General features: G+C 43.1%; 1 protein-coding gene across 2 annotated transcripts in view; it reads right to left on the bottom strand.

Moving 5' to 3' along the window:
* Positions 1–1,834: 1,834 nt before the first annotated feature.
* Positions 1,835–13,679, bottom strand: part of DNTTIP1 (deoxynucleotidyltransferase terminal interacting protein 1) — a 47,843-nt gene continuing 35,998 nt past the window's right edge. For both annotated transcript variants that reach the window (XM_033914265.1, XM_033914266.1), the window contains exons 7-13: positions 13,518–13,579; positions 12,638–12,683; positions 11,384–11,442; positions 8,954–9,014; positions 6,102–6,173; positions 2,851–2,906; positions 1,835–2,562 (exon numbers count right to left, since the gene is read on the bottom strand). In XM_033914265.1, the coding sequence (XP_033770156.1) occupies positions 2,454–2,562; positions 2,851–2,906; positions 6,102–6,173; positions 8,954–9,014; positions 11,384–11,442; positions 12,638–12,683; positions 13,518–13,579 (465 nt within the window). In that variant the 3' untranslated portion in view covers positions 1,835–2,453. The remainder of the gene's footprint in view (positions 2,563–2,850; positions 2,907–6,101; positions 6,174–8,953; positions 9,015–11,383; positions 11,443–12,637; positions 12,684–13,517; positions 13,580–13,679) is intronic.

Genomic DNA, 13,679 nt, shown 5'->3' with positions numbered 1-13,679 from the left:
CCAAATAAAACCTGAACACATGGCCACACCCTGCCCCATTCCACTCCACCCCACTCCATTATGCACCACCCCTTCCAAACTTCTAGACCAGGGGTGTAAAAGTCCCTCCTTGAGGGCCACAAGCCAGTTGGAGTTTCAGGATGTCCCCAATGAATATGCATGAGATCTATTTGTATGCACTACTTGCATTGTATGCTAATAGATTTCATGCACATTCATTGGGGAAAACCTGACTGGATTGCGGCCCTCGAGGAGGGACTTTGACACACCTGCTCTAGACCAGTGGTTCCCAACCCTGTCCTGGAGGAACACCAGGCCAATTGGGTTTTCAGGCTAGCCCTAATGAATATGCATGAAGCAAATTTGCATGCCTATCACTTCCATCATATGCAAATCTCTCTCATGCATATTCATTAGGGCTAGCCTGAAAACCCGATTGGCCTGGTGTTCCTCCAGGACAGGGTTGGGAATCACTGCTCTAGACCAGTGGTTCCCAACCCTGTCCTGTAGGACCACGAGGCCAGTCAGGTTTTCAGGATAGTCCTAATGAATAATGAATATGCATAAGAGATCTGCATATAATGGAGGTGCCAGGCATGTAAATCTGCTCCATGCATATTCATTAGGGCTATCTTGAAAATCCAACTGGCCTAGTGGTCCTCCAGGACAGGGTTGGGAACCACTGCTCTAGACCAGTGATTCCCAACCCTGTCCTGGAGGAACACCAGGCCAATCGGGTTTTCAGGCTAGCCCTAATGAATATGCATGAGAGAGATTTGCATATGATGGAAGTGATAGGCATGCAAATTTGCTTCATGCATATTCATTAGGGCTAGCCTGAAAACCCAATTGGCTTGGTGTTCCTCCAGGACAGGGTTGAGAACCACTGCTCTAGACTATGGGAGACCACCAGTCCAGTCGGGTTTTCAAGATAGCCCTAATGAATATGCATGGTGCAGATTTGCATGCCTGGCACCTCCATTATATGCAGATCTCTCTCATGCATATTCATTAGGGCTATCCTGAAAACCCGACTGGCCTGGTGGTCCCCCAGGACAGGGTTGGGAATCACTGCTCTAGAGGGCCTCTGCACACATGCAGATGTGATGCAATGACATCACACCCCCACATGCTCAGAGGCCTTCCAGAGGAAGCCCCGCTCTCCATAACCCAGACGAACTGCAGATTTTCAAGAATCCATCCAGACAGTACTCTGAAAAGAGGATATGTTTGGGTAAATCTGAACTAGAGAATGACACAGGGACAAATTTTTCCCTGTCACTGCAGGAACTCAATTTCCCCATCCCATCCCCACGAGTTTTGGTGCTGTACCTGCCCCATTCCTGTAAGCTCTGCCTTAACTGCACAAGCCTCAAACACTTATGATTTTAAAGTGTTTGAGGCTTGTGCAGATGAGGACAGAGCTTGCAGGAACGGGGCAGGTGCAGAATTTGCCTGGACGGGAAAATGGAATTCCTGGGGGGACGGGGAAAAATTTCTCCCCATGCCATTCTCTAATCTGGACGCCTTAACCCTACCCCAATTTGAAGGCACAGCATTTACTAGAATTCTGTTCCTCAGTACTGTTGGAAAAGCCTAGATTTGTGTTTGAAAAAAGGGAACTTGTAGGTAATCTTCCTTATTCAATATTTGAAACTGCATTTCTGGTAGCTCCAGAAGCATATTAAATCTTTGTGCAAAAGACACTTGCTTGAAAACAGGAAATGTCAAGTAGCACACAGCCAGGACTTTGTACGTAAATTTGTTTTCATCCTGCTTTCAAGCAGTTTTTAATACAGAACTGACTTATGCACTCAGATTATACTGCATTGTCCAGGATTGATATTAGATTTTATTTTCCCAGTCTAACTCGTAAGGAGACACTTGTTTCATTTAATAGTGAAAGCACGGCTGATGTGGTCTCTTTTTAGTACAAATCCATTTAGGTTGTCATTACCTTTATAATGTTGCTCCTATTTATCATCATCCTCAACTCTCTATATACATCAGACATACTATAAGTAAAATGTACAACTTATCTCCATGAGCAAATATTAAGATTTTCCATGCAACAAATACAAAACAGGCCCAGCATCAGATATCACTTTAAAATAAAATGCAGCACGGACATAGAAAAACAATTCTCAGATTTTTTAGGGGAGAGACTTTTGGACATGGTCTTTTTTTTTCCCGTTTCATGGTTATTTGCTATTGAGCACAGTTGCTCTTTGTGTGCACAAATGCTCCCAGCTTTCCCAGAGCAGGCTAGTATAATTTCAAAGCCCACCCAGTGGGCATTCTCAAGCCCCAGGAGTTCAAAGTAAGGCAGTTCAATCTGAAGTGAGGAGAGTGGATCTAGGGACCGCTGGTGATCCTTAACTCACTGAAAAAGCAAAGACCTGCTTTTCTCCTCCTCATCCCCATTCACATCTTTCTCTCCCTTTTAGCTGCGATTAGTTGTTTTCAGTGCGCATGCTTTCCATGCATTTCTGCATCTTCTCAATCATCCACGGGGGAGCAGTGAAGGGCTTCAGTTCATCCATCTTCAATTCAGGGGAGCCCCTGGAGATTCAATGATCAAACAAGAATTCAAATTGGGCTGAGCAGCATATGACAAAAATCAATAACAATCACATCTAAGCCTGCAGGTGTACTTAGGCGATATCAAAATGCAAGACAAACAAAGAGCTTGAAAAGTAAACAAGTCATAAAAGTCAACCACTACAGTTTGAGGACAAATTTAGAAATGCCAACCAATGAGAAAGCAAAAATGTGATAAAAAAAAGTTAATATCTCATCACAGTGTGGAAGAGCAGGCTTAGTAACCTCTGTCATTCTCTGTCATCTTACCTATAATCGTTACTGGCAGCCAGATCCTGAATATCCTCTTCTAGGAGAAGATATGCCTGAAACAATAACAAAGAAAGCTCAGAAAATGTTTCCTGCATTGTCATCACCTTACTCTTAAAGTCACAAAATTGAACAGAAGTTTCTATGTTCAAACCTAACTCAAACAAAATAAACTTTTTATTATTTTTTTTTTAAATTAACCGCTTTATTAAGGATATCAGATAAAACATAACTCTGCCAACAGGCAATATATAAGGATTGCACAACCACATGAAAGATGTTTGTGGTTTCTTCAAAACATTCCTCTTGATAGAGTAAGCTTTATCCCATCTCATAAACAAAAGAAACTTTTGAAACTATATTCCTAAAACAGGGTATGTTCATTCTGGTAGATAAAGAGGCAATATAACTCCAAACCATGGGCACAGGTGAACATAGCCTTCTAAAGACTTCTAGAAAAAAGGGTTTCTGTACAAATGGTCACAGCATGAGAAACATCCCCAAAGGCTACCATGGAAGAGACTGACCTTATAGTGGTGGTCATAGAGATACTCGTATGTATACAGAAAACTGCAACTACCGCATGATATAGTTTTTTTTTTTTTTTTAACATAACAGACTGCACTGGCTCTCAAAGCAGTATGCCTTGCTTGATTTAGGGGGCACCTCTAAAAAAATGTTGGGGAGGTGGAGGAAGGACCCAGCATGAGACCCGCCGGGTTTGGCATCCTCGAGATCGGATGGACCCCCAAACAGGGCCCACCCAAGCTCAATCTGGCACAAAAACGGGGAAAAGGATCCCTAAACAAATTCCAACAGCCCTACCAAGGGAGAGGGTACAGCTCTTCACACCTGCTGAGACTGAAAGAAGACTGTTAGGAATAGGGAAAGGCACCTATTATGTACTATTCCACAGTTTTGTTTCAGTCTCCACCTGCTGGTCATGATGAGATATATACCCGCTTGTAAGATACCTATACCAGTCTGGAGAGTTGCTAAAGAATAGTCTATTCAGAAAAGATAGGGTAGGAAAAAAGGGTAAAGAATTGGCACTACAGTCCATTCTCATTATTTGTGGTAGTATGGTTCCCGAAAACGTTTGCGAACTGTGAAATCATGAATAACGAAATGCTGAGTCTATGGGAAAATAAAGGTTAGGCTCCAGCAGTACATGTTGTTCCTCAAATCCATGGAAAGTGAACAATGGATCTTGTTGGGAAAATAGGGTTAGGCTCATACATGGGACAGCAATTGGAGTACCTGTAATTCACTCTCCAGACGCTTGAGGGCCATATCTGGAAGCAAACGCCTGACTGCAAGGTGACCTTGAGAAGAGGGGTAGGTGGAGAATTGTATTTGTAATGTGACGTTGGTTGAATGGGTTTATGATACATAGACTTATGTAATGGTGAGGTTGGGAAACTACTGTACTTTGAGCTTGGATGTGGTGGAAAGGGTTTGGGGGGATAAGGGAGGGGGATTTCATTTTGTATTTTTGGCAGACTGCATTGTCATTGTTAGGTCAGTTTTTGTTTCAGGCTTTCCTAATAAAAATGTTTTTATAAACATTAATACAATTTTTATTTGTATACCGCCAATACCTCATAAGAACATAAGAATAGCCTTACTGGGTCAGACCAATGGTCCATCAAGCCCAGTAGCCTATTCTCACGGTGGCCAATCCAGGTCACTAGTACCTAGCCAAAACCCAAGGTGTAGCAATATTCCATGCTACTGATAGCAGTGTCTTTCTCAAGAACAGACTATGGACTTTTCCTCCAGGAACTTGTCCAAACCTTTCTTCAAACCAGCTACGCTATCCGCTCTTACCACAGCCTCTGGCAATGCGTTCCAGAGCTTAACTATTCTCCGAGTGAAAAAAAATTTCCTCCAATTGGTTTTAAAAGTATTTCTTTGTAAGTTCACAGCGGTTTATATTAAGTAATTATGGTGATACAAATTAAAAACTAGTGTTACAATATTTATGAATTATTAGTAACAAATTCATGAAATAGATAGGTTTTTAGGCCTTTTTTGAAACATTTAAAATTAGATTGCTGGTTAATATTAGTTGGTAAAGCTTTCCACAGTTTTGCTGCTTGATATGCCCTTGTGGAGTTAAACGTTCTCTAATGTTCCTAATGACCGGATACCGAAAAGTAGTATTGTTTTTTAGGTTCAAAGATGGATTATTAGAAAATTTAACAAGATGTGGCATAAAATCAGGAGTTTCTCCAAACTGTATTTTAAATAGAATACAATAGAATTTATAACATAGACATAGAGACAGAGTATGACGGCAGAAAAGGGCCATCGGTCCAACACGTTTCCCCACTCTAAAGAACCCTCCTCTTAAAAGAACACTCCCCCTAAGCAATTCCCGAAAGTGAACCCACATGTTTATCCCATTGTTTCTTGAAGTCGAGCACGTTGCTGGCTTCAACTACCTGACGTGGAAGGCCATGCCAACGATCAACCACCCTTTCGGTGAAGAAGTATTTCCTGATGTCACCATGAAATCTCTCACCCTTGAGTTTGAGCGGATGCCCTCTTGTTGCTGTGGGACCCGTAAGAAAAAGGATATCTTCCTCCACCTCGGTACGGCCTGTAAGATATTTGAACATCTCTATCATGTCTCCCCTCTCTCTGCGTTCTTCGAGAGAATATAACTGTAGCCTGCTTAGACGTTCTTCATATGGGAGATCCTTGAGTCCTGAGATCATCTTAGTGGCCATTCGCTGAACCGATTCCATTCTCTTCATATCTTTTTGATAATGTGGCCTCCAAAACTGAACACAGTACACCATGGTCCTGTACAATGGCATTATGACTTCAGGCTTACAGCTGACAAAACTTCTTTGGATACAACCCAGCATTTGTCTAGCCTTAGCCGAGGCTTTCTCCACTTGAGTGGCAGCCTTCATATCTTCGCTAATGATTACACCCAAGACAGTTCTTGTTAAGGTTTCACCGTTCAGGGTGTATGTTTTGCTGAGGTTACCGCTACCAAGGTGCATAACCTTACACTTTTTGGCGTTAAAACTCAGTTGCCAAGTATTAGACGTATTCTCCCTTCTGTAGGCAGCCAGTGTAATTCACGTAAATTAAGGTGTAATCTTGTCACTTTTTTTCAATCTGAAGATTAATCTAACAGCTGTATTCTGTAGCGTTTGGAGTTGTTGGGTTTTGGCTTTTTTTTAAATTATAAATTTAGGGCAAAACTAAAGATCCTTTAAAAATCCATCACTTACCATCTTTCCTCCTGTAGCTCTCATGTGCTGATTATCCGCAAGCCACTGCTTATCCTGAGGATCTGCGGCATACTGGGAATAAGAATTTATAAAAGTAAATAATCAGGGGCACAGATTACTCCTATATTCTTATATCGATATTTAATACCTTATTCCCCAGTTAGATCTCTTAGATCAACAGATCAGTATTTGTTGACCATTCCATCACTGAAAGTAATTGGCACCAGAAGAACCACAACCTTTTCTATCTTGGGACCCCAGCTTTGGAACAAACTTTCAATCTATTTGCGCGCTGAAACCTCCTTAGAAACATTTAAAAGCAATCTAAAAAGCTATCTTTATAAAGACGCTTATGAATCTTAGATCAGACAATCCTTTTGACTCTCCTATTTACTTTTAGATCAGGTCTTACCTAAACAATTACTCTTAGACTAAGTCTTACTAAAACTTTTTTTCTCTTTAATACCTCTCCTAAAGTTGTTCTTCCCTAACTGTTATTTTATTTTTAATTGTTTATTTTAAATCAAATGTAATTTAACCTTTCATTCCTTACGTATCTTTAATGTAACTATGGATAAAATTGTATGTTTATGGTTTTAAACTGTTTTATTTGTCCCCCCAAATTATTATTGTTATACGCATTGAAAATACTTGAAATCTCAATAAACTTGAAACTTGATTACACCACTTATGTAGTCTCTCATGGACTGCTGCAAGCACACGGCCTACCCTCAAGTTCTATAAAGTCCACCTAAAGTTAGGGGCCTATATCGGCGCGCCTAACTTAAATGGTTAATGGCTTGATCGGCGCTGATAATTGGCACGAAACATGTCAGAATTGCCGTTAATTGGACTTAATTGAAAATTAGGCACCTAACTCAAAAAAATGCACTTCTATATAAAGTGCCTAGTCCAAAGCGCCTACCATAAAGTAGGTGTGGTTAGGAACAGATCATGGGCGTGTTTTCTATGTAGGACTTAACCTTTTCCTGTCGTGTGTCTCGGATGACGGGACATTCCAAAAATGACATAGACAGTGGATAAACAGTCTGTATGGACTAATAAGGAGCCAGGAACACAAAATATTTGAATTTACAGACTTATGACTTATTTATATTATGTTTACAATAGCCGTAAATGATAACGGTGAATAATACAAAACTTTGCTAAAATAATTACGATTGGAACCAGCGTAACGTAAAATTGATTGCGATAGGAAAAGGTTAAGCGTCGGTAGGCGCCTAAGTTAGATGCAGGTATTTAGCTCAAGAAAACCCTGGCGTAAATAGGATGCGCCCAAGCACTATGGGCTCCTTTTACTAAGCTGCGATAGCGTTTTTAGCCCACGCAGGATTTTAGCTCGCGCTACATGGCTAGAACCAACGCCAGCTCAATGTTGGCGTTAAGGTCTAGCGCGCGGGGCAATTCAGCGCGCACTAAAACCGCTATCGCAGCTTAGTAAAAGGAGCCCTGTCTTTTCGGTAGTTGCCCCTTCCCTCTGGAACTCAGCGCCGAATGCACTAAGAGAGGTAACCAGCCTCGAGAAATTTAAGTCTTTTTTTAAGACATTCCTTTCTAAAGACGCTTTTCAAATTTAAATGTCTTTCGAAGGATTTTTTAAATGACTTGTTTTTAACCCCCGTCCTCTTGTTTTCCCCTTTGTTCCTTACTTTTCTTTCATTGTTGTAGTTCTTCCCTTCTTTCCATTCGCTCCTGTGTGTCCAGTAATGTACCTTATCCTTTGTGAAGTTATATTAAACGTTTTACCTGTTTTTACCCTAATTTTTATTGTACAACCACTTTGAAACAAATGCTAAGGTGGTATATCAAATCCATATTAAACTTGAAACTTAAAAGCTAGGATGCCTAACGATACCTAAGGTCACTTAGGTAGCACTAATGTATACGGTTTGCCTTTTATAAATCACTAGTCTTTAAGCTCGTTACATTAACATGTCTGTCTGTCTGTTTTGTTTTCTTTGTCTCTCTCTCTTTGGACGCTGTCTGTCATTCGTTCTGTCTGTGGCTCTCCCTGGCCCCCTTTGTCTGTCTGTCTCTCTCCGTGGCTCCCTTCTGTCTCCCCCCCCCAAAGCAAACCAAGATTGCTCCCTGCCCCCCAGCACACCCCTCCCCCCCTAAAGCAAAGCAAGTTTGTTCTCTGGCCCCCTTTCCCTCTCCCCACCCCAACTTCCCTGTGCAGTAGCAGCATTTCCCTCCCACCCTTCCCTGTGTAGCTGCAGCATTTCCCTCCCCCCTCCATTTCCCTGTGCAGCAGCATTTCCCTCCCCTCCCCCCCACCCCACTTCTCTGTGCAGCAGCATGTTTGTTTCTGGCCGGCTCCCTTACCCTTTCAGCGCACAACAACCAACCTTCCTCTTCCCCGGACCCGATCTCCACGCTTCCGCCCCTGTACCGCGGAACACGTGAAGCGTCCAGCAGGTCGGGCAGTGCCCCGCACCGCCACCTCAGCCAGTGACCAGGCGCGGTACCGCGGGGTCGGCAGCCTGTAGGCTCAACTGTAATGCGGTCGTCGCCGGGTGCCGCTGAAAGAGCTGCGCAGTCACGTGCCTCCAGCCACCACACGCGCCTCCAGCTAGCGTAGGCGCCGTGAGGACTGGCACAGAAGCACACCTCACGGCGCCAGGAATCACAAATTTTCAAGAGTGCATGCGCGCTCTAGGGTTTTATTATTAGAGATGCTTCGCGCCACACTAGTTAGCAGCAATTTTTTAGGCAACATATATAGGACCAGGTCCATAAAGTCTACATATGGCAAAGAATGCATGCTCAAACCATAATCAGGAAAGTGGCAAGTGTACGTATGTAACAAAGTATTAATTAGATGCCCTCACCTTGAAAAGATCAGCGTGCTTAATATAGATTCGCCCTCTGGTCCCTCCCATACCAAGTGCTCTGAAAGAAAACAACAGTATAAGCGGGACTTAGAATTCTCCTTCGCTGCTCAGCATTGGGATGTTATTTGTGGGGAGGTATCCCGGGCTTCTACTTGTGCTTTGGTTCAGGAGAATGCTTATAAAGTGCTTACTAGGTGGTACTATACCCCTGAATGGTTGCACAAAATGTTTCCAGGAGTGTCTGCTCAATGTTGGCGATGTGGTTCACCTGTGGGATCCTTTCTACATATTTGGTGGGACTGTGTGATTATTGGTCCCTTTTGGAGGGCGGTGACTAGGACTTTGTCCACTATGATTGGGGACCCGATGGGCGTGACTCCACAGTCGTGCCTTTTGGGTCTCCATAATGAGAGAGAACATCAATGGCAGACTAACTTACTTCGTTGGGGTCTTGCAGCTGCTAAATGCCTCATAGCTAATCACTGGAAAAACAAAGTGGCTCCCTCCATCTCAGACTGGACCACTAGATTTTTGTCTATAGGGAGAATGGAGCTGGCGGTGGCCACTCGTCGTCATAAGTTCCTGACCCGTTCTTTGACCTGGATCAAAATTAGAGACTTATTGGATGATTTGTAGGGGTTCATGAGTTCTTTCTGCCTGGCTGGCTCACTGGATGGTGAGCGGGAGTTCTGGGGGGGTTTGAATGGGGGTTAGGTGTGGGGGCTATATGAGCGGAGGGGGGGGGGGTTGGGGGTGAAAATTGTAGGGAAAATGTGCATTTTTTTGGTATATTGAGCATTCTTAGTAGTTGATGTCTAACCTATTGATGTGCCTGAAGGTTGATGTACATTGTCTGTTGTATTTTATGAAAAAATTTGCAATAAAAAAATTTAAATTTGAAAGAAAACAACAGTATGAATGAATGCAGAAAAGGATACAGCAGCTGTACAAATAAGGGATTTTAATGTACAATCTGAAGAAAGAATTAACTCAAGGGTATCAGATATTTAGCCATTAACAATTTACTACAAGTGCAGCTCAGTTTGCCAGCCAATGATTTACAGCAGCGTTTCCTAACTGGTTTGCTGCAAAAATTTTCTTTAAGTCAGAGATGGGGGGAGGGAGAAAAGCTGGAGCAGGCTCTAGTCGTGGAATTTTATGGAGAGAAGCTCTATCGAATTCCAATGTTCTAGTTCACAGAAGTGGCAAACTTTCACATTACTCCTCCCCTTTTTTTCCGTTTGGCTTGCAGACTTCCCTCCAGTCAGCAGGGGAATCTGTGAATAATGCTTAATTTCTACAGCAGCCTCTATTGACTTTCTTCTGCAGTTAGGGCTACATGGCACAAGATCAGAAAGGATTGATGCAGATGGGGAGTGGGGGGAGGAGGTATAAAAATGGATATTTTGGAGGGGGATGTCGGGATGATGATTGCTCCAGGGAGATGTGGGGTAGACAGCAGTAAAATGAATGTGCTGGGGGGGGGGGGGGTGGATGAAAATATGAAATGCGAAATGATCACGTTAGAATGGCTGAGGTGACAAGGAGGGTGATTATTCTAGCTGGGGCACTGAGAGGACATGAAAAGCAATCTTGCCAGGGGGGAAGGGGCAGTGATGGTGTGCACAGCGAAGTGAGCCAAGTATCAGGTGCACCATATGGTTTATAGCTTTGTGTGATGATGAGCTGGACAGCTTTTTCAGATGTTTGATGTTCCACTCCCAAAGAAACTGCTATTCTCCTAGTTCAGCCCAGGTGAGCACTCAAGAAATGTAACACTGACATCAACCTATTGCTCAGGATTTCTAAAAAGAGAATGGCAGAAATAGCATGCCGTAAATGAATCAACAGCCCAGTCCAAAACATTTATCCAAGTTGCAACAAACTGTCATTCTTAGATTGGCCTCAGCTAATGTTTTTAGACCCCCAGATAGGACAAGACAATTTTTGAAAGTGATCATACTAGACTGAAAAACCGCCAAAGGAGACAATGCCATAATACGGCACTGATAAAAAGTTAGTTCTGAGGGAATGCAATGGTTAGAACATGCTCAGACTAGTTTTGGAGATAGCCTAATGCAGGGGTAGGCAATTCCGGTCCTTGAGAGCCGGAACCAGGTCAGGTTTTCAGGATATCCACAATGAATATGTATGAGATGGATTTGCATGCACTGTCTCCTTGAGATGAAAATCTAGCTCATGCATATTTATTGTGGATATCCTGAAAACCTGACCTGGCTCTGGCCCTCGAGGACCGGAATTGCCTACCCCTGGCCTAATGGTTTTGGTCTTGGAATCTCTTGCTGTTGCAACAAGTAGTACACACCAACCGTTCCTCGGCAGGGTTAGGATCATACAGAGAAGGATTTGCCTAATGAGGGGGACAAACTAAGAAGAAAAACAAGTGAAAAACTGGATAGAACTTACTTGTTTGCTCGGGATCCCAGAACAAATGTGGTTGATTCATTTAACCTGGCTGGATCCCACTGCAGGAGTCAGAAGATTAGAAATAGGTATTACAAGCTAACACACATACACAGCAATTTGTCATGGTACTTCTATGCCTCTCTTTGGTCTCCTATCTCCCACCACCACCACAACCATCTTCTGCAGACCCTCTGTCCTTTACCACCTCTATCCACGGTTGTCGCATGCAACCTGACGGTTCTTTCTGTGGTGCTCACAGCTCTTCCTTCTTAAAAATATGCAGTTACCGAATAGTTGTTTGACCCGTGCAGTGTTCAGTTCACACACAGTATACTGTATGGTTCAAAACACTGAAACAGTGAGCAGTGTGGATAGCAGGAGGTGCAATACCATAGGTTTCTTTTATACCGCAAATTTCAACTGGGATTCACTGCGATTTACAATAAGAGTGAATAGATTTACAATAAGGTTGATACGGTTTACAGTGGGGGAAGACCCAAGTTTGGAAGGGGAAAGGAACACAAGAAGATAATGTTGGAGGACTGGGATGATAAACTAAAGAGACAGAGGAAGAGAAGGAGGAATGGAGAAAGGAGAGAAAGCAGGAAGAAGGGGAGAGAAAGAAAAATAGGAGACGGGGATAGAAAGAGAAAGTATTACAACTGATTCTGAAGGAAAGAAAAAAAATGAAGAGACAAAACTGAAAAGAAAAAGAAGAAAGCCCAGAAACTGAACAAAAAAGGAAGTGAAATAAGGGCTGAAAATTAGAAAAAAAAATAAGACATAGAAAATCAATCCAAATGTTGGAACTAAGTTATTGTCTGATAAACAATATTAAGTAGAAAGTAGGTCCACTTAAGATGAAACTGGAAACCAGGGCTCTGAGCAGGACCCCATCCCCAATGGTCCCCATCCCCTTCTTCCTGGGATGGAAGCCTTGGACAAAGCCATCAGAAGGGGCTAGAGTCAGAGCACTGGCACCAATAGCTTTTGGAGGGGCTGGGCACCAGCACGTTATACTGCCTTCAGAGCTAGTGGTTGAGAAAGATTTTATGGAAATGGTCATGTCATCTCAGAGGTACCCCCGACTGGAAGGTGGCATTAGCAGAAGGGGCCCTGCATCAGTCTCATCCTCCCCTTCCAGATATGCATCCTGAACTTCCTCGGGCACTGACAGACCTGGAGAAGGTCCGCTCGCCCACTACCTTCTAGAGTCTGCAGTCCACTTCTGTGCACCAGCCACACACACTCTACCTTTGGTCCCTCTCGTCGGATTGGTTCAGAAGATTTTGCTTTCCATCTGACACAAGAAAAAAAAAGAAAAAGAAAGAGTACATCTTAAAACTGAAAATTTTGTTAGACTAGAAACTTTACTGCTCTCCAATCCTAATTCAGAGAAATACTAAATAAGTAGGGTTCTGGGCTGGCTGAAGATCAGAAGAAACTCACTGGCCCATCACTAGCTGAACTCAAGAAAGCATGGGACAGGCATGTGGGATCTCTTGGGGAAAAGAAAGGGAATGGGACTTGTATACCACTTTTTTGTCACTTTGGCATTTCAAAGCTTATATTCAAAGCAGTGGGCACTGGAGGATTAAGTGACTTGCCCAGGATCACAGGGAGCAGCACCACAATTTGATCTCACAATGTCTGGGTGCAGCAGTGAGCCACAGCCCTTCCCATAGTAGATACCATGGATGGGCAGCCTGGATGGGCCATTTGGCCTTTATCTTCCATCATGTTTCTATAACCATAATGCTCTATGACCTCACAATGCAAGTGTTAAGAGCCTTAGCCAATAGGGAGAGGAGGAGATAGTGGATGCTGAAGATGGGAAGACTGGATGGGCCATTTGGCCTTTATCTGCCATCATGTTACAATGTTTCTATAACTATAAAGTTCTATGACCTCACAATGCAGGTGTAAAGAGTCTTAGCCTATAGGAAGAGGAGATGCAAATGTTAAGAGCCTTAGCCAATAGGGAGAGGAGGAGATAGTGGATGCTGCGGATGGGAAGACTGGATGGGCCATTTGGATTTATCTGCTATTATATTTCTATGAACAACAGAGCTAGCTTGTTTAGTCACAGATCAGCAGCAGAGTTCAAGCTTCATCCACCCACATCCCTACTCACACTGATATACCCTGGACTGTGCGGTCATTTGCATGAAGATGTCCAGGAGGCCGTCCCTTCCTCTGCAACAGAGAGAAAAATTCGTAAATTCTTCTGTCATACTGAGACATCCGCTGAATATATTTTGTCACCTTATCCTGTGTTAAGAAACATAGCACGAAG

The sequence above is a fragment of the Geotrypetes seraphini genome, chromosome 11 (assembly GCF_902459505.1).
Source record: "Geotrypetes seraphini chromosome 11, aGeoSer1.1, whole genome shotgun sequence".
Classification (NCBI taxonomy): Eukaryota; Metazoa; Chordata; class Amphibia; order Gymnophiona; family Dermophiidae; genus Geotrypetes; species Geotrypetes seraphini.
This window is presented reverse-complemented; position numbering and strand designations above follow the sequence as displayed.